Raw genomic sequence first — 27131 nt, forward strand, 5'->3', positions numbered from 1 at the left:
CTTAGCCTCCCAAGTAGCTGGGACTACAGGCGCCCGCCACCACGCCCGGCTATTTTGTATTTTTAGTAGAGATGGGGTTTCACCGTGTTAGCCAGCATGGTCTCGATCTCCTGACCTCATGATCCGCCCGCCTCGGCCTCCCAAAGTGCTGGGATTACAGGTGTGAGCCACCGCGCCCAGCCGGGTTACTTCTTAATATGCAAACGGGCACCTCCTCTGATGAGTACCTGGGAATGGCCGGAGGAAGACCAGGCCCCAAGCCGGCCCCCCAGATGCGAATCTGCCCCTATTCCCTAGTCAGGCTTGTTGAAAAGTCCCCAGATGTACATGGGATGGGATCTCTTCCTGGGAGAGCAGACCCCAACATCCACCCAGTGAAGCTGAAGGTCACGTCAAATCTGAAAGGCGACTTTGTTCTCTCTGGCTTCATCCCTTATGCATGAAAGAGCAGACGGCTGGCGCTCAGGATTCATAATCCGAGACATCCGGAGACTAAAGACATTGGCCAAATTTAAACCGAAAGATGAACTTGTTGGGTGTCTTTTCAGATTATGAGGGAAAGAAGAAAGGGGAGGATTTCTTAGTCATCCACGAACCACTGAGAATTCACAGGGAGTCAGCCTGATGCTGATATATGAGGGCTCTGCCTCTGGGTTCTGGACACTTAAAATACCACCGTTTCAAAGGGATAAAGAGATACATGTCCAAGTGGACCCCCACAAGCCACAGCTGAGGGGCAGAGGCCTGGGGAATCTCTGGAGAGTGGCTGAAAGAACCTGAAGAGAGTGGCCTTTCTGTGAGGGTCACCGCCCAGGTCAACAGGTGGTCTCGGGCAGCATATGGCCAGACTGGGCTCCTGGGAAGCCAGGACATGGCGGGGTAAGGGCCACACAGGTTGGCGGCTCAGCTGTGGCCCTGCCCAGCACTTGAAGCACAGCTGCCTTCCTCTCCCAGCCCAGTGTCCTCAGCAGTAACGGGAGCTAATGCCATCTGCCATCTGCGCTCAGCACAACCGTTCCAATATGGTGCAGAGCTCAGCACAACCCTCGGCACATAGTAAGAGCTCAGTTAACACTGGTTGCTAACGATTTTACTTTACCATTTTTAAACATATTGAGTTCCAGTTGCCTTTGGTTCTGAGATCATCTGAATGCACAAGTGTTCTACCAACAATGTGATGGTCACCGCTGAGTCACACAAAACCCAGGGTGGTAAAAAGCGGGGAGGTCATTGCACCATTTTCACACGGGAAAATCAAGGCTCAAGAGGTGATGGATCAAGTGTCACAGCCTCCAAGTGGCAGAGCTAGGGCTAGACCCTGAGTCTCTCAAGACACTGAAATACTTCCCACCATCCCCCAACACACCCAAACCACACATCCTGAGTTCATCTCGGCCACGCCTGGACCCCTGTCCCCAGTACTGAGACCCAGGCCCAGTCCACATTCAGCCCGGAGCAAGTCTGTGGAATGATAAAGTGTTGCGGATCCAAAAAGTGATGGAAATAATGGACATCCTCTCTGTGGAAAACGCCCACGTGGACACGTACACAACCTCATGCACATTGCAGGGGATTCACAGCCTGGCCACAGTCCCCCGCCCGGGCTCTCAGACACTTCAGCCGATGCACCAGATCCCTGGTGTAGCCTCCGTGAGTCATCCAGAGGTGACCTCATCACACACACACCCAGCTGCTGGGTGAAAAGGGGGCCCCACTGGGCCTTCAACCCCAGGAACCTAAGACCATCACCCCCACTCAGTGCTGCCCCTGGGCGCGCGGCCCCACCCAGCCTGTGGTCACTGCTGCTGCCATCCCCAAAGGGCAGGAGCCGCCGGACGCTGCCGCCAGTCTACTCCACCTGATGAGCGTTGCTTGCGTTTCAAAACGAGAACATTTATTATTTGTTTTTTCCTCATTAAAGTTTCACAAATAAAGCACAGCAAGACTTGTCTGCAGACACACAGGAGGCACACGGACAGCCCGTCAGCCAGAGATGGAGACGAAGGCCAGCGTGGCTCTCACAGGGCAGCGCTTCTCAGAACCCCTGGCCCCCCTCGTGCCAAGGCTGGCCTGTGTCAGGCCTCGCCCACACCGCCTTATGACAAATACAGAGGCCGGTGCCAAGGAGGTGGCTACAGAGCCAGGGCAAGGAAGTTATCCTCATGTTCTGATAATGACCCTACAAATCCCACTCCACCCTCAGGCACCTCCGTCTAAGGTGTCTGGTTACTCCAGGTAAGGAGGTTCCCAGGAGGGCCGTGTTTTCCCTAGGGCTGATGAAACTTGCTCCGACAAGCCAGGCCACTGGGAGGCACCTCAGGATGGAAAAGATGCTGGAGACTTTGCTGGCTTTCAGGATGCCGGGAACCCCACGGGGGCAAAAGGGGAGAAAGGAAAGAGATTCTAAAGACAGATTGCTGCCGGTATGTCCCGACCCAGGGTCACAGTGTCAGCAAAGAGAACAGCGTGATTCTGACAGGGTTGGATTTTGTTTCACCCTCGGAATGAGCAGACTTCAAACACTTGCATTTTCGCGGAAATCAACAAGAGAGACAGCTAGCAGGACACGAGGCTCCTGCCAGTTCTGTGTGGAAAGGCACCAGATGGTTTGTTATGAAACACATTTTGGTCAGAAAATAGCTGGGGTTTTTTGGTTCCTGGGAGGACAACAAAGCTAGAAGAAAAGGAGGTGTGAGTTGCGTGAGGAGGCAAAGAAGAAGGCAGCTTTGGCATCAGACCTGGGTTCTACTCTTCACTCTACCCCTCCACGCTTGAGGCCTCAGTTTCCTCATCTGTAAAGTGGTCATAGAATATTTCCAAATAAATCTAGGTGTCAGGTTTCACACATCATCCCAGGAAGTATGGGGAGGTGGGGCGCAGACACTCAAACGGACACACAGAAACCAGAGGAAGAGCACAGCCTTGCGTGGAGGGGAGAAGGCAGGGAGGGGCCCGACGGAGGGCGGTCACAGAGATGATCCCCGTGTCAGTCCCTGGGAGCAGGGAGCAGCCAGTTACACTGGTTCCAAGCAGAGGTGGAGACCATCCACGGGGACCTTGGGCCCCTTCTCCTGGAGGAAGGGCAGAAGGAAAGCTGGACTCAATGCAGCACCATGGAGGAGCCCTCAGGGTCACACCTGCTGTTAATGCTTTAAAGTGCCAAGCTGTATCGTCTTTGGTCAGGAGCTGCCCCTTAGTCTCTAAGAGCCTGGGGTCCAGGGCTCAAACCCTGCCTGCTGGGCCCTGAGGAAGCAGAGCAGGAGGACACATTCCCCTTCTGCGGCTGTGGGTGCTCTCCTGTGCTGGGGGGTGGGGGGAAAGATCACTGAAATCCAACAGCTTTCAGGAAGCAGGATGGCCCCAGGGAAATTTGGGTCCTTAGAAAGGGAGAAGGGACTAGAAATGCTTTGGTCACAGTCCTGATACCCACAGCCAGGGCAGAGGCTTGCTCCAGGAGAGCAAGCGGGAGCCGATTACAGCACTGCACATGTCACGCAGCAGGAGACGTGCCTGACGCAGACTGGCTTCTGAGCATAAGCCAGAAGTCACTGAATAAATATTCAAGGCATCTTTTGGTTCTCAGAGAAAGAGCAGGGCTTAAAAGAAAAATCTCTCCCCTGCCTGACTGGCTGCAGCTCTGATCTTCAGGCTGACAGTGCTGAGGGCTGGGAGAGGCGGCAGGCGGGCCCCAGAACTGGCTCCCCCGCAGCAGGTGGCTTTGGTCCGTCACGTGTCAGGGCCGCTTGTGTCCGGCTGGCCCCGGGCCCTCAGAAGCTGAAGAGGTCATCCTGCTCTGTGCCGCTGCTGTCAGGCTTGTCCCAGTCGACAGGCGAGAGGCACTGGGCGTAATGCATGTCCTGGGCTGTCAGGCCAGTGTCCAGGACCTGAGGGTTTGTCCGAGACTGGGCAAGCCTGGAAGGCAGAGCTGTGTGAGCCGAGAGCCTGGGTGAGGGCTGGCGCGCCCCAGGGTCAGATGCGAGGGGGCACCAGTGGGGAACAGCAGGGCACATGGCCCAAGAAGGAAGCCCCAGGTGCAGGGGAGGTGGAGGAACCTCAGATCAAAGCACCTCCCCTTGAGAGTCAAACAGCTCAGAAAAGTCAGGGGCAGCCAGCGGTGCACCCACCCCCGGGAGAGGCCAGAGCACCCACTCTGTGCCCCAGCTCAGTCAGGACATGCCCAGGAAAGAGGAGAAGGGGCTGGTAAAGGGAGCAGCGGGGGTGGGGGTGGGGTGGGGAACAAGCTGTGGGAGGGAACACGGAAGATTCTTTGGCTATAACTGTGTCAACACCATGCTGTTCGAAAAATAAATTTACAAAGGGAGACAACCTACATGTCCAAAAGAATAGGGGAGAGTCAAGTAAATTATAGCCGCTTCCCTTAAGAGAATGTTAGGCAGTCAATGGAAGAGGTGTTTACGAGGAGCTTTTAACAGCCTGGAGCAATGCTTCTGACACATCGCTGTTAAGTGAAAAATCAGGATCCCAAAATGCAAATACGATGAGCTGATCAATGCAAAATAATGTATATGTATAGGATTAGCATGAACTAAGCCCAAAACTCTGGGCTGTGGGATTACGGGATGGTGTTACTTTTTGTTTAATGCTTTGCTGATTTTCAAAATTGTTAATAAAGGGCACATGATGCTCAAAATAATGTGGAAAAAGCAAACAAAAGATTTTCCTCAGAGGGCGGGTGTCGTCAGCCAGTGAGGCAGGGAAGGTGTCGCTGTCGCCCTCGCCCCAGGCTGGACCAAGGGGTTTCCACCAGTCCCTGGCAAGAAGGAGGCAAGGAAGAGGAAGGAGGAGGCAGGAGGGCAAAGACGCTGGACCAAAAATTGCTGACTCCAACCCCAAACAAAGCCCCTGATGTGGGAGGGCTGTAGGAGGCTGCTGAGGGTCTCAAGGAAGAAAGGGAGGCCTGACAGACGGGGACCCAGGGCTCGGAACCCTGACCTGCCCAGGCCTCTCCTCAGCCACAGCCTTCTCAGTGGCATGTCCTCAAGCTGCAGGGGGCCACAAGGATGGCCCCTGGGAAAACGGGGAAATGCCACCAAAGGCTATACCAAAACACCTCCTCACTGTGCCTGACCTTCCCTGCTATGGAACGCTTCACGAGCTTCATTAAACACTTTCTCCCTTCCCCTGTTCATAAACACAGACCTGTGGAGGGAGCAAAGCCTGTGAAAAAAAAAAGCCCATTTTTGAAGGCCACGCCCCCTCAAGTCAGAGGAAATCAACTTGAGCTGCAGTGTGTTTCGCTCAGCTCAGACTGCGGCAGAGCAGCCACCAGGAATAGTTTTTGACTCAACAGTAAGAACTTTCTAACAGCTCTGGACAACGCTGGAAGGGGTTTCCTCCCCAGTGAGCTCCGTGCCCCTGGAAGCATTTGAGTGGAGGGATGGGACTGTTGCTCTGGAGGGGGTCCGAGTGGCTTGTGTTCTTAATCAGGGGAAAGGTCCCCAGGGGAAAGGGCAGCAGGGCCAGCCCACGCACACCAGGCCCCCTGCCCAGCACAGGAAGCTCGCATTACCTCAAAAACGCTTCATCCAGGCCATCATCCAGCTCCTTGGGGAAAACAAAGCAGGAGATAAGAACTATGTTTGGGGGAGCCCATGCTCACAGCTGGGGCTTGTCCCAGCCCTGGGTAAGCTACAGGGACTCAGGACACAAGCTCAGGGTGGGCGCCTGGAGGCACGGCCTCAGGCAGGCCTCCTGCCTGGGTGCATCGCCAGCATCTCAGCCCAAGGACCCAAAGCTGGAGACGTGGGAGAGGAGAAAGGCCATGTCCCAGGGTGTCTGGAGACCCAGGTAGGTTCAGTGCCCTGGTCCATGCTACCTGCCCGTGAGACCTTGGGCAAGTCACTGCTCCTCTTTGAAACTCAGCTTTTCCTTCAGTAAGAGGAGGGCATTGGACCTGATGACTTCTATGGCTTTCAAATTCCAAAAGGAAGAGGGTGGGGAAGGGAGTTTTCTTGCCTTCATTTACTTCCAAAAGCCAAGGCAAAATTCCAAGTTCATGAGGAATAACTGATGCCAGGAGTCCCACAGCCTCAGTAGAAAAGCGACAGGTGAGGTCCCTCCATGGCCTCCTGGTGAGGATGGGCAAGTGGCAAGGGTGGTTCCCAAACAGCAGAGAACAGGCTCAAGGGACCCCAGGAGAGCCCCCAGTACCCAGATTTTTAAAAATTAAAGAGACGACGAGTTAACATGTGATTCTGCAACGGATCCTGGGCCAAAAACAGGACACTGAAGGGGCACCTGGAGAAATGTGTAAGTTCTACAGATTATATAACAGCACAGTATCGTGTTTGTTTCCTGATTCTGACCAGTGTAATGTGGTCATGCAAGATGTTAACAATTGGGGAATCTGGATGACGGGTGAACAGGAATTCTTTGTACTAATTTTGTAACACAGTCTGAAATTATTTCCAAATGAAAAATTAAAATTAAATTTCAGGTTCCTCGGGGAGATTCTGTTGGCAGAGGTCATCACCCTTACTGAGATGAAAAAGCTGAGACAGAGAGGTCAGGGGGCTTACCCTGAGTCCCTGAGGGAGTCAGGGACCAAGCTGGTGACTGCCCAAGTCTCTGGGTCCTCATTCAGGCAGCTGAGGGGGAGGGGTGTTAGGAGCGAGCTCTGCCACACCAAGAACAAGGGCGCCTTTGGCTGGTCTTGTGGTGGGCAGAGCCGTGGACGCTCAGGCCAAGAGGCCAAGCATTGTGAGGAGACAGCTGTGCTGGGAGCCAAGCCTGTTGGGGACGCAGCCTCAGGTTCAAAAGGGACATTGTTCATCCCCTATCCTGCGCCTGGGCACTACCGGGCTGGGTCTGGTCCTCCCAGAGGCCCACAAGTCACGGGTCCCAGGGCCTGGTCCCTGGAGCAGCCCCAGGCTCACCCAGAGGTCAGGCTGAGGATCACCGATCTGCTGGCCACACAACCACTCACCCAGACAACACTGCTGCCACTCAAGGCTTGTGGCCGCGGCACCTCATCCATGTTGGTGGTGTTGGCGCTGACCGTGGACAGCGGGGCCTTAGCCGTCTCCTCTAAGTCCAGCAGGTTCCCAGTGGCGACCACTGTGAGGGATCCGGTCAGGTTGTCAGTGGGAGATCAGCCTCTTCCTTCCTGGCCCCCTCCCTGGGCTGTCCTGGCCCTGACCCTCCCCTCTGATGTGGCCTTGCCCAGGCCTCCCAGCCGAGCCCGGCCCTGGCACCTCCCCACGGCAGATGCGCAGCTGCCCACAGAGTGAGAACCTGACTAATGGCTTAGACTGAAACTTTTGTATTCACAATAGTTAAGTTTTCTTAAGCGACCACACAATAGTATGTTAAGTATATAGAAAGATAGACGCATATTTATATATTTGCATAGGGACATATCTAGAAGAAAATGTACTGAGTTATTTCTTCCCCTTATCTACATTTTCTAATTGATCTGTAATGAACGTGTATTATTTATTTAACAAAACAAAAGTGAAAAACCAAGAGGCTGTCCCAGCCCAGGCAGGAGTGGGACCCCCCTGGGTGAAGCGCAACCCCAACACCGCATGGCCAATCCCCCTTCCCCGTCAGGACTCACAGCTCTTCAAGGGGGGGGTGCAGTCTCGGCGGGCCCCCAGGACGTCCCCTCCCTCTTGGCTGGCTTTGTCCCTCTTCTCTTTCTCTGCAGGACCAAGGCACAACATGTTGGAGCCTCAGACCCCAGCACTCTGTCCCCAGCAATCACCGGGCAAGGGTGATTAGCCGTGGCCAATCTCGAGGGGCAGTTTCAGGTTTCCAGCCGGGAGGAAAGAAACCTTTCGGATGTCAGTTAATCCTCACAAGCACCCTTGGGGAGGGAGACGGCTGTTCCCATTTTTCAGATGGGAAAACCGAGACTCTGAGCGGTGAAGGGACCTGCTCACAGTCACAAGCCAGGTGGGTGATGAGGCAGGAAGTCGGTCCAGGTCTGACCCCAGGGCCTTTATGTGTCTCCCCACCTCCCACCACACCCACAATGTAGATGCAAAGTCTCACCTTCCTTGGACACCTGCCAAAACTCAAAGGCGACTTTGAAGGCCTGGGCTACGGTGAGGGTAACAGCCTGTGCCTGAAAACAGGAAGTGGGGATGGGGAGGGGTGCAGTGTCAGCCAGGGCAGAGCAAGTCTGCACTGGAGGGCTGGGGACTCCAGGCCAGGCCCCCTGGCTCCCTCCCTGCAGCTTCTGCAGCTCCATCCCAGGCTCTGGAATGCCTGCTGGGCAGAGCAGGGTCCTGGCCCTTCCCAGGTCTCCAAAGCAGCCTGGGATGTCATAAGGCCACAGCCTCGCAGAGGCAGTAGGGGCCCCATCTTTACTATCTCTGGCCCCACCAAAGTTCTCACTCTCACTCTAGGGCCCCTGCCTGCAAAGGCTGTTCTTCTCCAGGTCTTTTCCTTCCCCTTTGGGCTTCCCTGAATTCAATGAACTGTGAGGCTTACTTCCTCCAAGAAGCCCTCCCTAATTACCTGTGGACTTAGCCCTTGGAATTGGAGAACAGAAAAGCCAGAATTGGAAGGGCCCAGCCATTGCCCCAAATGAGCCACAGCCAGAGAGGTGAAAGTTAGGTTCCGGTTGGGACTATAACTGGATCCCACAAAGAGAGTAGAAGGCTTGTCAATTTCCTGATAGGAGCAAGATGTCAATGAAGGCCCGGGGACCAAAACCGGTCAGTGCTATAACCCACCTGTAAGGAAGGGCCACACCTCGGCCCTTCACCCCAGGGGAACTCCCCCTCACCCCTCCAAACCCAACTCAGATGTCACCACCTCTCTCCTGTCACCAGTCCCAGACTCCTCTAGCCCCACCCACCTCCCTCTGGCACTATGCATGTGAAAGTGTCACTGGCTCCCCTGCCTGTGTTTCCCCCAGCTTCGTGCACCCTAAAAGCAAGAATCAATCTGAACACCCCTGCCCTCGGGAGCAGGCCAAAGCCTCCCAGAGGTGGCAACAATGCTGGGTGAATTACATTCACCTGAGGCGCCGGCCTCATTCCACCCAGGACCTATCCCCAGCCCATATTCATCTCAACACCTTCCTCTCTCAGCCATTCCAGTCCAGGGTTAATCAGCTCAGCTTCTGGGAGTGGAAGTCCCAGAGTTCGTAGCTATAGCCGGAAACATCTAGCTTCCTTCTGAAGCCCTGGCTGAGAGAAGAAAGCATCAGCCTCTTTCAAGTCTACAAGTTCAGGCCTCACCAGCCTCAGCCCCGCTCCCTGCCCTCCCCCAGACAACTCAATTTAATTGAGAAATGGACCTGTGGCCACTGCCTTTAAAAGTCCTTTTAAAAAAATATTTAAAATTCCTAAACAAACTGACTGATCCGTGCCAATTAAACTTCACAAAAGTATAAAACCTCATTTGAATGTCTCCAACATTTACATTTTTGATGGAAGTACAGGCACTTTATGGCAAAACTTAAATATGGTAATTAAGTATGAAACTCTTCGCAGCTGTTTACAATTTAAGCTGTCATATCTGAATCAAGTTTAATAGACCCAGTTACCATTGAGAATTGCCCATGAACTAAAAATATGGGCTAATTACCAGCCCAAGTCAGATCACTATCCACACAAGCAAGGGCTGGACACCCAATGTGGCAGGGATATGAAAACGCCATTATTTAAGCCTGCTGGAAATCTGGAGACACAAGCTTAGACTGTAGTTGCATAAATCTGCTTGTTCATTTGCATACATTCCTACCCTTTTGCCCTGAAGTCCCAAGCTGTAAGTTAAACTGAATACAACCCAAGAGGTGGATGTGTGCAGGTGGCTGCAAGCCCAGGCTGGGCAGGGACTGGGAGTGGGGTGGGCCCTGCTTCCTGGGGTGTCTGCAGGGATCCGAGGACCAGCATTAGGTGGAGGGACTGCTCAGGCCTGCCCAGGTGGGATGCCCACCCCTCCTGACTGCCTCTGGCTTTCGGGTCTGCCTTATTATCCTGACTGGATGCTACCTTGCCCAGTTTTTCACATTCCTTGTTCCCAGGAACCAGGCTGCTCATGGCTCAAAAGGGGCCAGAAACTGGAACCAAGACAGCCACATGCCCCCCAGCAGCCCTGCTGCCCCAGAAGTATAAACCTTGCACAAGGATCACTCCAAGATGCCAATGGTCATGGGGGAGGGAGCAGCCTGGCCCCGTGCTGTCTGGGTGGAAATGGGGGTAGCACTTTGCTTACCATCAGCCCAGGCCCAGCACCTGCACGACACCTTCACTTCGGAGCCCAGAGGCCTCCCGGTTGGGCAGATGGAAGGGATTCCCTGGAGGAACCCTATGCTGGCTGTGCCCAGCAGCACCAGGGAGGGGAGACCTGGGGTGGCTGTGCTGCCCCAGAATTGAACGGACTGGTGGGTGATGTAGAAAGGAGCCCTTCTCCCCCAACCTGAATGGGTCATGAACTCATTCCGGCAACCCAGCCAGGAAGAGTAGGGATGTGGAGGCCCCCAGCCACAATGAGTGACGTTTTGTCAACATCCCGATTCAAGGCCCTCAACATCCTGATTCAAGGCCCGCTGCAAACGGAAGCTGCCTCACCACCCACCCCAGGGGAACCATTTTACTTCGCCCCTCTGTGTTTGCACGTGTGTTAATCCCATGCTGGTGTGCACTCCCCACCCACCACCCCACCCCCTTCTCTCGGCCTGGCAAACTCCTCCTGGCTCCTCAGCCTTCAAAGCCCCATTCAAGGTGTCTGTCTCAGGGAAGTCTCACTGACTCTAACTTCAGGGAAGTTAGTGAGATTTACTACCACCCCAGAACTAAGCCCCCCTGGGTTCCAGGTACTGATGCTGGGCTGTTCTCTACCGCCTTGGATGTTTTCTCCATGGCTCAGGCCAGGACAGACGGTGCCAAACCTCTGTGGCGGAGCTGCCAGCAGGTGCGGAGGCTGACGCAGCTATTCCATCTCCTGCCTCCCCCAAGAACACTTCGACTTAGCCCAAGAATCTAGGATTTCCAACATGTCTAGGCCACCAACACACTGTCAGCCTGGGTTGGGCTAAGACCTTGAGGTAGCAGGTGATGTATTTACACCATGCTGGGCTGCGCTGTCTTGGAGAGGGGTCCGCAGGGCCCCTGAAGCAGGGAGGCCAGGTAGCAAAGGGTAGGGAGATGGATAAACCACTCCAGCCATCAACCCAACCCGAGAAGAACACACTAAGAAAGATGAAGAGTTTGGGTTTCTGGCAGGGGCCCTTCCTGCTGCCTGGTCAGGGCTCTGCAGTCAGTGGCTGAGCAGCGGCCTGGCTCTGTTTTCCTCGTAACTGACCTCATGGCCTGAGGGTAGGCTGATTTCACTCAAGTCTGTGCGAAGTTCTCTGACCACAGGCCAGGTCTCCCTTGTAAGAGCTGGCCCTGCACCTCTCTCTTACTCCCAGACCCCTCATCCCAGAGGAAGCCTCTGCACCGTCGAAGGCCCCTCCCACCCAGGGCCAGCTGTCCCTGCCCAGGGCCTGCCCTGGTCAGCGGGGAGGAAGAGATGAACAATGGGGACATAAGGAGCTGTATTTTTAAGTCTGTGTGGCCTCCTAAAAGACAAAGCCACGAGTCACATCTGTGGGAACTCACAGGAGATGCCACAGCAACTTGGAGCCCTGGGACCTCACGAGGCAAGTGGCCAGCGACACTGAGTCTGCAGGAAAGAAACAAGGTGTTCAAAAGAACCTGGGGCCTTTCAGAACAACCCTGGAGGACACTGAGGCAACCTTCTCATTCTGCTGATAGGCAAGCAGCCCAGAGAAAGGCAGGATCTTCTCCAAGGTAACACAGCAAATCAGCCAGGATCAGACCGCTAGACTGTCTCCTCCTACGGTGCCTCTTCCATGACACCTGTGGTGGCCTGAATCGTGTGTCCGCCCCCAAGATGTCCACATCCTAATCCCTGAGACCCGTGAATGCTGTCTTACACAGCAAACGGGCTTTACAGATGTGAGTTAAGGATGTGGCGAGGGAGATTATCCCAGATTACTCAGAGTGTCCAAATGTCATCAGAAGGAGTGCTGAGCGGGGTAGGAGAGTCAGAGCTAAAAGCAGCAATGTGACGATGAAATCAGGAGACCAGAAGATGCTACATTGCTGGCTCGGAAGATGAGGACAGGCCCACAAACCTGGAAATGCAGGTGGTCAGTCTCTGGGAGGTAGAAAAGGTAAGGAAATGGATTCCCCCCAGAACCTCCAGAAAAAAACACAATCCTGCCGACCTAGTTTAGACTCCTGATCTACTTCTGTCACAGAATACATTTTTCTTCTCCATAAGAGAATACATTTGTGTTTTAAGCCACTAAATTTGCGATCATTTGTTACAACTTACACAATATCTAAAGTGTGCCCTGATGGGCAGCAGGAAGCCTGGGGACCACAAAGACTGTGATGTACCTGACATGTCCTTTGATGACAGGGGAGGGAAGGGGATCTTGTCTCCTAGGTTCCAAGGGCTATAGGGCATGGGGACTGGGGCTCTGAGCTGTCAACAGAGGTTAACAGGTGTCAATGCTACATCAATGGATGTCAGCAAGCACCTTATAGGAAGAATGCTCAGATCCTGGGGGTCTCAGAAACAAAAGCTGCAATGCCAAAGGTTGACCCACTCCACTTCTTGCCCCCAAATTCAGGACAAATCCCCTGTGACCACCAAGGTTCCCACTCATCCCAGCTAAGATGTGGTCAGGGGGTGTCCTGGAAATGAGACAAGGAGCTCTGAACTCCCCAGTCACGCAGGGAGGGGAAGAAACGTGGGTTTAAACCCCTACTCTAACCCTGACAGCAAGATAGCTGGCCTCTGGGAGTCTGTCTCCTCATTAAAACTTTAAAAAAAGAAGAAAAAAAAATGGAGAGAGTAACAGTTGCCACCTTGCAGAGCCGTGAGAATTAAACGAGTGAAGACCTGGAAGCCTAGCACTAGAATGCACACACAGGAGGCACCGAGAGACAGTCACTGTCCTCCACACTCTGGTCACAGCTGGAATGGACACACAGGAGGCACCAAGAAACAGCCATTGCCCTCCACACTCCGGTCACAGCAAGCCTGGTTCTCTGACGGCTCTCGCCTTTGCCTTCCACCCTAGGCCCCCCTGATCTCCCATTTCCGAGGACCAATCACCAGAAGGCCCTGCATCTCTAGACCATATTAAAGACAGGAGAGCCAAAACAATCTCAACCCAGCAAATCCCGTTACAGAGAGAACAGGCCCAGACACACACTGGGGACATGGGCCAGCTACTGCCCACACAAAGCTGACCGGCGGTTCACCTGCCTGCCTGCAGCCCCACCACTGTACCCCTTAGCTCTCGGCACCCACTTGGGGTTCCCAGAGATTTCACCCTCTTCTTAAGTAATGGTCACCTTTGGGTCCTGCCTCCCACACCAGACAGCCCCCCACCCAGAGCAAGGCTACCAAGGCCACTGGACCCTGTCCCAGCCCCAGCCCTCCCCGCTTACCATCTTCCGTTTGGTGCAGAGGAAGGCGTGGCATTCGAGGCTCTGGTTGTGCTGGCTCTGGGCAATGTATGCAAACACCTTGTCGTGCATCTTGTCTGCTGTGCAATAGGAGATCCTGAAAGGCAAGGAGGAAGCATCACCAGACCTGGCACAGGGGCCTGAGCACATGTGGGATGCCCTGCAGGGCAGCTCCCCTGAGTTGCAGAGAACCTGCTATTCCCACTCCACCAGGGCAGACTCTGGGAATCCAGCCTTGGCCTCCAGGCTGGGTACCTAGGCCATCTGTGCAGGAGGGGCCCAGGCCAGGCAGGAAGGAAGGAATGGGGTAAAGACTGGAAGCAGGGCACTTCCCCCTCTCCCTCCCATCCCACACTGAGCCACACCCCAAAACAGTAATAGCTGAACCCTTACCACATACCAGGCAATGTGCCAAGAGCTTTCTAGACCTCACCTCATGTGATTCTCAGAGCTACCCTCTGAGATGGGTTCTATCACTATCCATGTTTTTCAGATGAAGTAAACTGAGGCTAAAGACCTGAACCCAGACCTGAACTCACTTGTAGGACTCCAGAGGCCATGACTGCCATGCTGCCTCTTAAGGCTGTGTGCCAACTGGCCAGAAGGGGAAGCAGAAAGCAGGACACTCCCCTGCTCACCAATGCCCTTCACCTGGCCTCCCCCACCCCACCTGCCCTCCGATCCATGCCCCTGCCCAGAGGTCTGGTGAGATTCAGGTCCATCTCTCTCAGGGTGACTGGGACACTTGCAAGCTCTGGAGCTGTGGCCAGGGGTGAAGAGCTGGGAGTAGGGGTGGGGTGTGTGTGTGACGAGGACCCAACAAGGAGCCCCAGTGGGCCCGGGAGGAGACACACAGCAACTCCCTCTGCATGGAGCACCCTCTCTGCCCCCAGTCGCACCTGTAACCTAGGGGCCACCCGAGCCCTCGGCCTCCCACCCTCCCTCACTTGTCTGGTCCCTCCTCGTTGCCTCCAGTCAGCCTCAGAGTCTCAACTGGGGAGAGGCCGGTAGCCCAGAGGTGGGGCAGGAGCGCCACAGACTCACCCCTCAACCCAGAGGTGGGACAGGAGCGCCATAGACTCACCCCTCAACCATGTGGCCCCAGCTTCAATCACAGGCATCAACACCCCGGTGGGCACAGCGTGAAGGTGTCAGGTCCCTGCCTACCTCTTCTCCATCCCAGGGGGTCCAGCTTCCTGCTCTAAATGTTACTGGGTCCTTGGTAACAACAAACTAGATCCTATTATTCTTCAAGCCCCAGCAAGGTGCCGCCTCCCCTGGGAGGCCTTCCGGGATTTCCCCAGGCAGATCTCCTCCTTGCCTTCTTGGAACACTATGCTCTATCTCCTGTTTCCTCCCGACTATACCCAACTAGAGTGGAAGCTCCTTGAGGGCAATGAGCAGGATTGGAGTCCTCATCTGGCACAGACGTTGGCAGAATAGGTATCTGAAACTGTTGACTAAAGGAAGGCAGGTATGATCAGGCCGGTGAGAGGAAGACATCAGCCGGACCCCCACAACACACATCTATTGACCCTACTACTGGCCTGTGCACCAACGGGCTGAGCCATCTGCTTAGAGACAAAGCAAGAGGGTGGAGGGATGCCAGGCAGACGGGAGCCTGCTGGACAGGGCTCCGGCCCGGGTATCCTAGTTCCAGTTTAGCTACTACCTCACTGTGCAGCCTTAGGCAATTCCCTCTCTGGGCCTCAGCTTCTCCATCTGTAAAATGGACCTGAGCTGTCCCTTCCAGTTCTGAAAAACTACAACTGACCAGCCGAGAGAGGTGGGGATAGTCTGAGGCTCTAAGGGCTGACCAGAGGACCCACTAGAGAGACCATCTACACTCTGACTTCAGACCTTGGCTGAGGCCTCCCTGGAATGTCTGGCCAGATACCCAGAGCTGAGCCGCTGCATTCACAGCAGAAGGAAAAGGCAGTGACTCTGCAGTTCTCTGCTCCAAGCCCGACTCAGCGGCATGCTGGTGGGGAGTAGGGGGGAAGGGCACGGGTGGGCTCAGCTGTCTTCTGCAACTGGTGATGATGACAGCAGCAGCTGCCACTTAACCAAATGCTCATCATGAGCCAGGTGCCGTGCACTCCACGTTTCCTAACAGCGCTGTGCAGCAGGATCTGTTCCCACCCCCATTTTACAGATGAGGAAACTGAGGCTCCAATGTCACCCAGGTAGGAAGTGGTAGAGCCTGGATTCAGATGGGATACTCCACCCACTGCCCCAAGTGGCAGAGTGGATGGGCCAACCCCATGCTGAGCGTACCTGTATATGGACACATTCTCAATGAGCTGGTTGGTGAGGTTGTCGGTCAGGATAATTCCCCGTGGCGACACCTTCAGAGTCACCTTCTGCAGCTTCTTCCCACTGGCCTTAGCCTTGGGAGCAGACAGGAGTCAGAGGAGTCTGCCAGCCTCACTTGAGACCCACCCTCATGGCTTACACTTCACTGTTCCTAAGCCCCAGACATGGGGCCCATCTCAGCTCAGGTGACTGGCAGCAGTGTGGGCAAGACCACTCAGCCAGCACCTTCTTGCAATAGAAACAGGAGCAGCATCTGCTGAGCACCAGCTATCTGTCAGGCACCGTGGACCTGGAGTCATCCTCCCTCTCCCCAGAGATGGACTCAGAGAGGCTAAGGGACTTGCCCAAGGACACACAGCTAGGAGGGCCTGCAGACTCGGTACTGAATGAGCTAGCACAACCCAGCAGGATGACTCCTGAGTACTCTGCTCCATCCACTGAGCTGAGGGTCTGAGGCCACCAAGGGAAGTGGATTTAAAAGGCCCACCCTTGCTCAAAGTTAGGGAGGGGGCAATCTGCTCTCTGATGGGCTATGCTGTCTCTCAGGCCATTGGGCAGGTAGTCAAGGGAAAGCAAACTCCCCACCCTTCCTGGTGCTGATAAGTCACCAATGCATTGGTAGGGAGCCTGAGCTGGGGGTGGGGAGGCTGGAAGAGGCCATAATGGCTGGAGGGAAGCCACTAACCGTGACCTTGCAAGTCCAATGGTTCCCCTCTGCCAAGGCCCAAAAGCTGGATGCAAGGAGAATCAAGGGCAGGGCCAGGCTCAGACACACCCAACTGGAGTAACAAGCTGGGACGAGGGCACCCTGGAAAGAAGCTGGTCCTTGGTCCCTGGTTCCCCCACCCTTCCTGACTGGGGTGCTCACCGTAGCCACGATCCTCTTGATGGCAGCGGCCGACAGCTCCTCGCCCTTGGGCTGCTCCACCAGCGTCATGCCCAGATACTTGAGGCTGAACAGCATCCCCTCCAGCAGCGTCTCCCGCGTGTCTGTCCAGTTCTCAGGCAGCTCTGGGGTAGCACAGGGTAGGCCCTCAGACTCTGCGGCTCAGGGCCCACCACCAGCAACAGCTCTCACCAGCCTTCTTTCCTAGGAAACCCCAGCAAGGGGGATGGAGGTCTCCCCCACCACTACTGCCACTTTTTTTTTTTTTTTTTTACTGAGTTTCACTCTGTCACTCAGGCTGGAGTGCAGCGGTGCGAGCTCAGCTCACCGCAACCTCCGCACCCCAGGTTCAAGCGATTCTCCTGCCTCTGCCTCCCGAGTAGCTGGTCTCGAACTCCTGATCGCAAGTGATCTGCCCGCCTCAGCCTCCCAAAGTGCTGGGATTACAGGCGTGAGCCACCGCGCTGGGTCTGCTGTCACTTTTAATAAAGGGCTAACGCTTTCTGGCACATACCAAGGCTCCATGTAAGCAGCTTTACATAAAATGTTCTCATTAATCCTCCTAAGAACCTATGAGGTCAACGCTTTTATCAAACCCATTGACAGACAAAGACACGGAGGCCATGGAGGCGCAATCACATAACCAAGTCCAGAGAGCCAGGAAGTGCAAGAGCCAAGTTTCGAGCCCTATTTTCAAGCCCTGAGCCCTCTTTACTTCAATGCTACCACTTGCTGAGAGCAAATCATACCATTTCTTACTGAATTCTTAGTGCAATCCTGTGAGATAGTGATTCTACAGATTAGGAGACTGAGGCTCAGGGAGGCAAAGTCATGAGATGAAGGCCACATACAATGAGTCGGACTTCAACCCTGAGTGGTTCCCATGGCCCCAGCCTGCACTGCTTTCCTCCCTGTGCACATCCGTAGAGACCAACAGGGGCATGCGGGAGGCTGGGCAGGAGACAGTAGCCCAGGGAGAGCAGGGAAGGGTAAGGGTGGGTGGGGAGAGGAGAAGGTGATTTCCCAAATGTGAGAAGGTCCGAGACCCGCTCTGCTTCCCACCCCCTGGATGGTCCTAGGGAAGTCCCCTCTCCTCTTTCGGACTAACATTCCCCCCTCTCTGGGCTGTGACAATGGCGCAGAGCAGGGTCCACAAGGAGAGTTCTCTAAAAGCACCAACCACACAAATGTCAGGAAATAAGGGGATGAGCCTGCCTCACTGGGTGGGCAAATGGACCAGGAGGGACACGTGGAAAGAGCGCCCCACCACGTAGGTGAGGGCCCCGTGGAGGCAAATGGGCATGAGGGCAAAAGCAGGCTGCACTGACAGTTTCTGACCATCCCCGGCTCCTCGGAAGGAGGACATGAAGAAAGATGAATGAACACCCCACACTTCCACCTGCCAGAGCCCCTTCCTGTCCCCTACCTCTCTGTCCCATTTTACAGAGAGGAAACCCTCACAGATGCTGTGCTTTTAGGAGGTGTTTGTTATGACTGCACCATTTTACAGATGAGAAAGAAAACTGCTCTTCAGCCTCACACACAATCTTGTTAAGGACAGAGCAGGATCCAGCCAGGAATCTGCTTCCAGGGGCCACGAGAGGTAGCCAGGGCCAGCTTCCCTAGACCATCCCCCAGGGAGGGGCTGGGAGATGTCCTGGGCCCTCCCTACCTCCTCCTGAGGCCCTCCTCACCGGCTCCGATTGAAAAGCCACAGGAAGAAAGTTTGGGTATCGCTAGTTCCAGGGCAGCTGAGGCTCTGGCAGGGATGTGGGCCCCTACTACAAGGCTCAGCTTGGCTCTGGAGTTCCGGCTCTGTCAAGAGCATAAGTCTGGGTCCAGGTGGCATCACCAGGTCCCCTACCCAGTCTGGATCCCTGCTGCCCCTCTCAGCTCCTATCCTAGAGCCCTGGGCCTCCAGGGGCTCTGGTCCCCCTCTCCACAGCCAGAAGGAGCCTTATACACCCACATTTCTCTGGATTTGCCTTGAACAAGCCACTGTCCCTCTCTGAGGCCATTTCTTCATCTGAAAGAGGGTGCGGGTGTCAGGGCTGGGGAGGGTTATACAGGAACTTACAGATGTACCCAGTTCCCCTCATGTCTTGAGATCAGGTGAGCAGGGACTTACTGACTGTCATCTAGAACCTGGCATGCAGGTAGCGCTCAATACTCGCTCAAGGAAGAAATGACGAGGACAACCCCATCCCATCCCCAGCCCTGGCCCCAGGCCCACTGACCCTCCAGCCCTAGACCTCATCCCTGGGCCTCCACCCCAACATGAGGCCAGGTCTCCACTGAGATGACCCCAAAGCCCAACATGACCTTATCCTCTGTCCCATCAACCACAAGCCTATTCCATTTGATCCTCCAAAAGAATGTTAAAGTCCCTGAGATGTCCCCAGTCCTGGGTTGAGTGATGGGGCCCTGGAGTAACTCAGACACAGACCCTGCTCTCAAGTTCAGAATAACAGCACCATCATCAGGGAAAAACAGCGCTTTCATATAACAAAGATGCAACGATAATAAAGCCATAGCTATTACCATCACCTCTAACACTCACAGCCACCTTGCAAGCAGGCATTCTTTCATTCCCATTTTACAGAGAGGAAACTGAGACTCAAAGGACTGACTCTAAAGCCCAAGCTCCTGACCATGAGACCATACTACTTTTTCATGCAGCAAACTACCTTAATTCTAGCAAAAGATCAGGTTTTTGGAGGCGGAGGCATTTCTTCTCACCTGGAATTAGGTATTCCTAATACCTAAGGCTTCCCCTCTGCAGGCTAGGATACCCAGGCCACCAATTTCAACCTGAGACCCATCTAAGCAAGGACAGCAATGGAAAGAAGTGCTACTGTGTCTATGACCCGTGCCCTTGGCAGACATTGATAATCCATTGCAGCTCTACTTCCCTCTGATCCTTTCTCAGCACAAGGCCCCAGGCAAGCAATACTAATTGATCAAGGTTTGAACATCTCATTATCCATTCCTACCCCTGGCAAACATTCTCCACTCTCCCTCTCCAGCCCCCATTTTCATGTCCCCATTCTCCCATTTCCTCTGGTTCAGCCCTTTCCTGGCCCCTTTCCAAAGTCACTTCCGCTCCCTCCATTCCAAAGAACCAAAGCCTGCCAAGGTCACTGGTGATCTCTTTGCTGTCAAAACATTCCCTAGTCCTCCCTGACCCCTGAAATGTTCAGCATTTTTCTGCATTCCTCCTTCCCTGGCCTGACCCTTCCCCTCCTCTAACCACGTCCTTACAGACTGGTTGCCACTCATCAGCCTTAGGCCCTCAGCTCAAGCCCCTCACTTGATGATACAACTGAAGCCCAGACAGGGATGGGACCTGTGCAAGGTAACATGGCAAGTCAGAGGGACTCTCCTCACCCCACCCAGTCCACTATAGACAATCCCCACAATGACCAGTGACTGTGAGGGAATTTTAAGTTTCCCCGTCTCTTCTCCCACAATATCCCTACATACCCCCTACCCCAAGAAGCTCCAACCATGCAGAGCTTCTTCCTAATAATGTAATATTTACTGTCTAACTTCTGTGCCTTTGCTCAAGTAGTTCCCTCTATCCTAAATGCCCTTTCTTCACTTGATCAAACCCCACACATCCAACCTCTTCCAGGAAGCCTCCTTTGAGGCAATATAGCCTCGTGGTTAACAGCAAGGCCTTAATCCTAAGATATCAGCTCCAATGCTTCATGTCTGAGTCATCTTGAGTGAGCTCATTACCTTCCCTGAACCTCAGTTTTTCATCTTTAAAATGGGGGAAACAACAGCTCTGACTCCTGGGGGCTGTTGTGACCCTTGGGTAAGTTTATAGAATTTAGCAGAGAGGCAGGCGCATCACAGGTGCTCAGTACACCTTCCAGTGGGCCTCATCCCTCCTGTGGGCGGGCTGCTGGTGCCTTTCTTGACTGTAAATCTCTTCTCCCTCCTGCAGCCACACCACCCACTGCCAAGCACTGCCTACACGTCTCTTCCCTTTCAAGTACCTGCCATTCATGTCTGCTTCCCCAGGACCTGGCATGGAAGTGTACGCCTGCCCAATGTGGCCGTCCAGTCTGGTCCTGTTTCTCCCTTGTACCCCATGTTCCCAGGCCCCACTGAGATGCTCCTTTCTCTCTAGGAAGCTGCTTCCCTCCTGTGGTCTGTGCACATGACTCATGTCTTCACTAGAGTGTAAGGCCCCTCATGCCCACACCCTCCCCGCAGAAACCAGCACCTGGGAGCTCTCAGTGAAGGCCCATTGGTAGGGCTCAGGGCCACACCCGCCCTACTCGCCAGCCACAGCCGGAGGCCTTATTGCCGGGAGGAGCCCACGGCTTCAGGAGGTGCTCCCAGAGGCCCCTGGGCAACTACAGGCCTGAGTGCACAGCCCTGTTCCGGTCCTAGTTATTTTTGGCCCTGTAGTGGGTAATGACTGCGCTATTTTAACGTTGCAATTTTACAGATGACCTGCTGCCGGAGTTAGCTGGGGACAGACCATATGCCTGGTCTAAGGTCTAAATTACAGCTGTGAACACGTGTTCTTTCCTTGTTAAGGCCCCCCAACCACCCGGGAGTCAGAGCTGGGCTGAATGCCCTTGTGCCCCTTCTGCCGCTCCCAGAGACCCTGCCTGGCTGGTGTGTCTGCAACATCAGAGCTGCAGCCAAACCCAGGGGCCAGGGGAGCCTCCAACCAGGGCTCTGGCCTCCAGTCTCCCCCAGCCTGGTGGGGAGATGGCCTCAGAGGCCAGAGTGACAACATCTCAGAAGGGGGCTCAAGCTCTGCCCTGACCTGGAGTGTAGCTGCTTCTCTGGGCTGTAATTCTATCTGACAAATGGGTTCAGCCCCTCAGGAGCGTCACCAGAAGTTTCTGGATGTGAAAAGTACTAGGAAAATTTCAGAAGTCAAAGCTGTTGAGATTGTTATCAAAAGAAAATAATTTTTAAAATGACAAATTGCAGCAGCTACCATTTCCTAAGTACCTACTTACACAGTAAGAGAAAAATATGCTATGGGCTGTGGAGTTCATAGTCACTGAACCTCCCTGGATCTCAGTGTCCTAACTTTAAAACAGGGACAAGACAGGCACAGTGGCTCATGCCTGTAATTCCAGTGTGCTAGGAGGCTGAGAAGGAAGGATTGCTTGAGGCCAGGAGTTCAAGACCAGCCTGGACAACATGGTAAGACCTCGTCTCTACAAAAAATAATTAGCTGGGCGTGGCAGTGTGCACCTGTAGTTCTAGCTACCCAGGAGGATCCCTTGAGCCCAGGAGGTTGAGGCTGCAGTAAGCTATGATCATATCACTGCATTCCAGCCTGGGCAATAGAGTGAGACCTTGTCTCAAATAAATAAATAAATAACAGGGACAATAGGAGTATCCACCTCAGCCAGGCGTGGTGGCTCATGTCTGTAATCCTAGCACTCTGGGTGGCCGAAGCAGGTGGATCACTTGAGGTCAGGAGTTCAGAACAGCCTGGCCAACATGGTGAAACACCGTCTCCACTAAAAATACAAAAAAATCAGCTGTGTGTGGTGGCAGGTGCCTGTAATCCCAGCTACTTGGGAGGCTGAGGCAGGAGAATCACTTAAACCAAGGAAGTGGAGGTTGCACTGAGCCAAGATCCTGCTGCTGCACTCCAGCCTGGGCAACAGAAGGAGACTCCCTCTTAAAAAAAAAAAAAAAAAAGGAGTATCCATCCATGGGGTTGTCTTGAGGATGAACTGAGTTCACACCCGAGGTGAGCTTAGAAGCTTGTCTGGTACATACCAAGTATCACAAGTGTGAGCTACTGTCATTACCAATGGTCAAATGCAAAGAGATTTAACATGTCCATGACCATTCTCATATTGAGAGAAGAGTCCAGGATAGATCAGTGTTCCCATTTCACAGATAAAGAAGCTCAGAGGAGTTTGACCATGGCTCATAATTGACAGCACTGGGACTTCAGTCCATACCTGCCTCCTGCAGCCCAAGCCCCTTGCTGGGGTCAGGCAGAGCCCTGCAGGGCTGCTCAAAAAGAGTATCTGACCCTCAGTGGGCAGTGGGTGACCTCTGACTCCTTCAAGCCACATGCCCCTCACACAGCCCCCAGACCCGTGAGAAGCAGAGTCCTAGCCTCCAGTTCAACATTCCCTGCACTTGTTGTTCCCTCTAGCCGGAACACTGTTCCCAGACTCCTCCTTCCTGGGATTTACCAGTGTGTACCGAGTCACCTTCTGAGAGGGACCCTCCCTGGTGCTGTCAGTGGCCGCCCTTATCCCCCCTGCACACCATTTCCATGTTGTGCTGACTGCCAGTACCTGCCACTCTGCCTGCTGGAGATGCTGAGGCTGGCGCAGACTGGGGAATGAAGATCTCCCGACCCCAGGAGTCCTCTCCACTGGGCTTCCTGGAACTACCCCTCCAGTGGAACGGCTCTGAAGAGCACGTTCTACACTGCCTCCCACAGTTCCCACAGCGGGGTTAAGCTCCAGGAGTCCCTGGTGGTAATTTGCTTTATTTATTTATTTATTTATTTATTTATTTATTTATTATTTGAGACAAAGTCTCACTGTGTCCCCCAGGCTGGAGTGCAGTGGCGTGATCCCGGCTCACTCCAACCTCTGCCTCCCAAGTTCAAGCGATTCTCCTGCCTCAGCCTCCCAAGTAGCTGGGATTACAGGCCTGCACCACCCCACCCAGCTAATTTTTATATTTTAAGTAGAGATGGGGTTTCATCATTTTGGCCAGGCTGGTCTCGAACTCTTGACCTCAGGTGATCTGCCCACCTTGGTCTCCCAAAGTGCTGGGATTACAGGCATGAGCCACCGCGCCCTGCCGGTAATTTGCTTTATAATGTCCACTTTGTGGACTCCCCTCCCTTCTCACTTGTCCTAACAATATTTCCTGCCATCTTGTCCCAAATAAATGACTTGCACTCCAATCCTTGTCTCTAAAGGAACCCAAATGAAGATACCATCCTATCTTACAAAGCTGTCCCATCATTTCCTCACCCTGCTTTATTTTTATTTGTCCTGCTACCAATGTCCACAACCACACCACTGATCTACACCCTTGTCGTGGTGCACCAGACTGTAAGCCACAGATGTCCAATCTTTTGGCTTCCCTGGGCCACACTGGAAGAATTGTCTTGGGCCACACATAAAATATACTAATACTAATGATAGCTGATGAGCTTAAAAAAAAAAATCACAAAAAAACTCATAAGTTTATGAATTTGTGTTGAGCCACATTCATTTGCAATATCCTTTATTATAAATATTATAAATATGATTATATCCTCCCTCCCCTGCCTTCCATCATGAACTAGCTTTACAGGAACCTGCACCTCCTATTTCTTCACCCCTTCTCTCTGGGTAAGCACAACCCACAAAAGAACCGGAGGGCCTGAATGATCCCAGTACCTCTGGAAAGAGTGCTGAGGGGCCAAGGTGAGCCCCTCTTCCAGGCAGCTGGAAGAAAATGCCTGGCCAGGGACTGAGATAAAATACTGATGTCTCCCCAGGGGATAGGAAAAGCCATGTGTGGGAGAGGAAGAGAGCCCTCTTTCAAGGTCAGGACAACCAGGAATCCACTGCAGGCATGAAGCTGGGTGGAAAGAAGCCTGGGGTGCTGGCTTTGCTGTGTGACCTCAGGCAAGGTGCTGCCCTTCTCTGGGCTTCTTCCTCCACAAATAAGCAATGCTCATGCTAATCCTAGTGAGGACCTTGAGGAGGAGGAGCAGGTCACAACTGAGAGCAGGGTTCGAGTCTAACTTTAACTCTACTGGCTTCAGTTTGGCCTCAAAACTCAACCACAGGGACCAGGTCCAAGGCCAGGCTGGGTCACAACCCTGAGCAAGGTGACCCTAGCACCCCCACCCCCACATACCCCATGGCCCCTGCTCTAACCTGTGGCCACTGCTGTCAGAGGCTGCCAGCCCAACGTGGGGTAGGTGGGGCCTGCTCCCAGCTCCTCCCATGGCAGAGTTCACCAAGCACACTGGTAAGACCCCTGCGCTAGGAATGTGGAGCTCTGCCTCTTAGACGCTCTGTGTCTGGGGCCAATGACTCCAATGCTCAGAGTCTCAGTTCCTTTGTCTCTAAAATGGGTCTGCTCTGTCACCTCACAGGAGTCAATGAGAGAATGGAAGCAAAAACAGGTTGTAAAACAGTTACAAAAGCAGCAGTTACCATTTACCAAACTCCTCCTCTATGCCAGGCAAATGCAATTCCACTTGATCCCCACAAACAGTTGGAGGCAGGTACTACTGTTATTTGCAATTTACAGGTGAGGAAATTGAGACTTCATCACGAGGGACAGGTGGGGCTCGGCCTGCCCTCCTTCAGGTCCAGAGGCTCCAAGACAGCACTTTGGGCTTACCAGGGCCTGGAGGAGGGGGAGAGGTGCTCCTCTCCTTTCCTCCAAAGGTGCAGACAGGCTCGGGGCCCCCAAAACCCATCTCACCACAGTACTAATCATGCTGGCAGCGTCCCAAGGATAGGCAGGGGGAAGAGGAGCAGGGGAGAAGAAAGCCACCAGTTAGGAGGAAGCATTATTACCAATAATCTCCTTGATACTCCTGCCAGGTAAGAGTTTTTATCCCCATGTTGCAGATGAGGAAACCGAGGATCAGAAAGGACAAGTGACTTGCCCAAGATTGAAGATGGCAAGAGAAATTCTCTTCCACCATCCAAAGCGGCTACCTCTTCCACGTCCCCAGATTCAGAGATATTTCTTTCTAGCCTCCCTTCCTTTGCCAGCCCCCCTTCCTTCAAAACCACTTCCCTGGGGGCTGCCCCACCACCCTCCCTCCCTCATTCCTGGAGAAAACCGCAGGATTCTCCCACTGGAACAGATGGCCATCTCAGAAGTCCTGGTCAAATCTTGCCAGTTTTTAAAGGGTCTATTTTGGGATGCAATCAGTGTGATAAACGGTACATTCCCTGGCCTAGTGGCCCAGCCCTAATGGGTCTCTGACCCCACCCCCCACCAGCAGGCACCACCCCACATTCCCAATGCCAATGCCAGTCTCAGCTGGGAGGCGGCCACAGCTGAACAACAGAGTGGGGCCAGAGGAGGAGCGAGGCGGGCCCTCTAGGCCCAGACACGCTGGCACTCCTTGGACCAGGGAGCTCGGGCTCCCCTGGCAGAGCCCTGTAAGGCCAAGAGGGGATGGGATGAGGCGGTGCTGTACTGTCAGTTGTTTCCTGATGAGGGGAGAGGCTGTGGCCCGAAGTGGGTAGCAGGGAGGTGGGAGTGTGCAGCAGTCCTGGGCTCTGGCTCCAAAACCGGCAGGAAGGTCTGTGTGACCCCAGGCAAGCCACTCTCTTCTCCCTCCCAAACAACGAGACTTGCGCTAGGCTGGGTCTTCTGGCTTCAGGGGAAGGTGCCAGGTGACAAGTTCCCTGAGCGTAATCAGAGACTGGGGGAGAGAAACGGGGGGAGGCCCCTCCCAGACGCCCCAGGGAGAGGTGGCGGCGAGTCTGTCGTTTGCCTGGGCACCCAAGGGACTCTGGAAGCCCGAGGGGAAAGGTGCGAGAGAAAACAGGTTTCAAAAATAGTCGGGACGCCAGGCTTGCCACCTGGACCCGGCTAGAGGAAGGGACGTAAGGGTCTAGATCGCCTGATGTGGGGCTCTCCCGAGGCACCCCAGGCGGGGCCTCGCTCCCAATTTCAAGTACGTACCTGCGACCCCGGGCTCACACCTGGATGGGTGTCTGGGCACCCGGAGTCAAAAGCTGGCCCTGTGGGTCGGGCAGGGGGCGGGAGAACGGGCCAGTGGGCTCCTGCCCGCCGCAGCTGCTGGCTGGGGCGCAGGGGTGCGGGACGGGGGCGTCTTCCCAAGCCCCTGCGCCCTCTCCTCCTCCCCTAGGCACCGACGACGAGCGCCTGCCTCCCCCTAGCTGGCCAGGACAGCAGGGCGGGAGTTGCCGCGGGTGGCGGGGGCCTCTTCTCCCAACCTGCACCCCACCCCATGCCGGCTGCACCTGAGGACCCCGAGCTCCGGCTCCTTCCTCAGCGCTGCCCCTCCTCGCAGCGGCATCGAGCGGCCGGCGAGTAGGTGCACAACTTGACCCCGGCCGACCCCCTGCCCCGCAGGGCCGGGAAAGGGCCACGCCGGGACCGGAGCGCCGGTCAGGCCCCGCCTCTGCCCAACTTGGCCGCACTCCGGGCGCCCGCGGAGGCCCCGCGCGCCTCTGCCCGATCCCGGCCCGGCCCGGCTGACGCGCGCACACTCACTGCGGTGCCGGCCACCGCCCCCCCAGCTCTGCTTGGCCAAGCTGGGGCTCCGGATCAGCGCCCGCCCCGCCGACTTGAGCGCGTCCATGTCCCGCTCCGGCCGCCGCCGCCGCCGCCGCTGCCGCAGCCAAAACTCCGTCAGGAAAAACTTTCCGCCCGGCCCTGCGGCGCGCGGGCTGCGCGCTCCTCCCCTCCCAGCGCCAGCTCCGCCGCGGCGTCCGACGGGGCGGGGCGAGAGAGGA

At 54.7% G+C, this 27131-nt stretch overlaps 1 protein-coding gene across 3 annotated transcripts; it reads right to left on the minus strand.

Moving 5' to 3' along the window:
- Positions 1 to 1872: 1872 nt before the first annotated feature.
- Positions 1873 to 27131, minus strand: LDLRAP1 (low density lipoprotein receptor adaptor protein 1). 3 transcript variants are annotated; one of them, XM_004025195.5, is made up of 9 exons: positions 26890 to 27131; positions 16651 to 16793; positions 15744 to 15856; positions 13449 to 13563; positions 8017 to 8089; positions 7580 to 7663; positions 6947 to 7077; positions 5531 to 5565; positions 1873 to 3912 (listed from the first exon to the last, which is right to left on the minus strand). In XM_004025195.5, exons 1-9 carry the CDS (start codon positions 26975 to 26977, stop codon positions 3768 to 3770), a joined length of 927 nt encoding a protein of 308 aa, XP_004025244.1. In that variant the 5' UTR covers positions 26978 to 27131; the 3' UTR covers positions 1873 to 3767. The 3 variants fall into 3 exon arrangements, with proteins under 3 accessions (XP_004025244.1, XP_018868539.1, XP_063557649.1); XM_019012994.4 differs by having other exon boundaries at positions 5531 to 5562; positions 26890 to 27100; XM_063701579.1 differs by lacking the exon at positions 26890 to 27131 and adding an exon at positions 26335 to 26843.

The sequence above is a fragment of the Gorilla gorilla genome, chromosome 1 (assembly GCF_029281585.2).
Source record: "Gorilla gorilla gorilla isolate KB3781 chromosome 1, NHGRI_mGorGor1-v2.1_pri, whole genome shotgun sequence".
Taxonomy (NCBI): Eukaryota; Metazoa; Chordata; class Mammalia; order Primates; family Hominidae; genus Gorilla; species Gorilla gorilla.

Coding starts and splice junctions, on each gene's coding strand:
- LDLRAP1 (XM_004025195.5), bottom strand. CDS start 26,977: ATGGACGCGCTCAAGTCGGCGGGGCGGGCGCTGATCCGGAGCCCCAGC. Junction 13,564..15,743: donor GAGAATGTGTCCATATACAG/GTACGCTCAGCA, acceptor CTTGCCTTTCAG/GATCTCCTATTGCACAGCAG. Junction 5,566..6,946: donor GTGGCAGCAGTGTTGTCTGG/GTGAGTGGTTGT, acceptor GTTTTCCCCAAG/GAGCTGGATGATGGCCTGGA.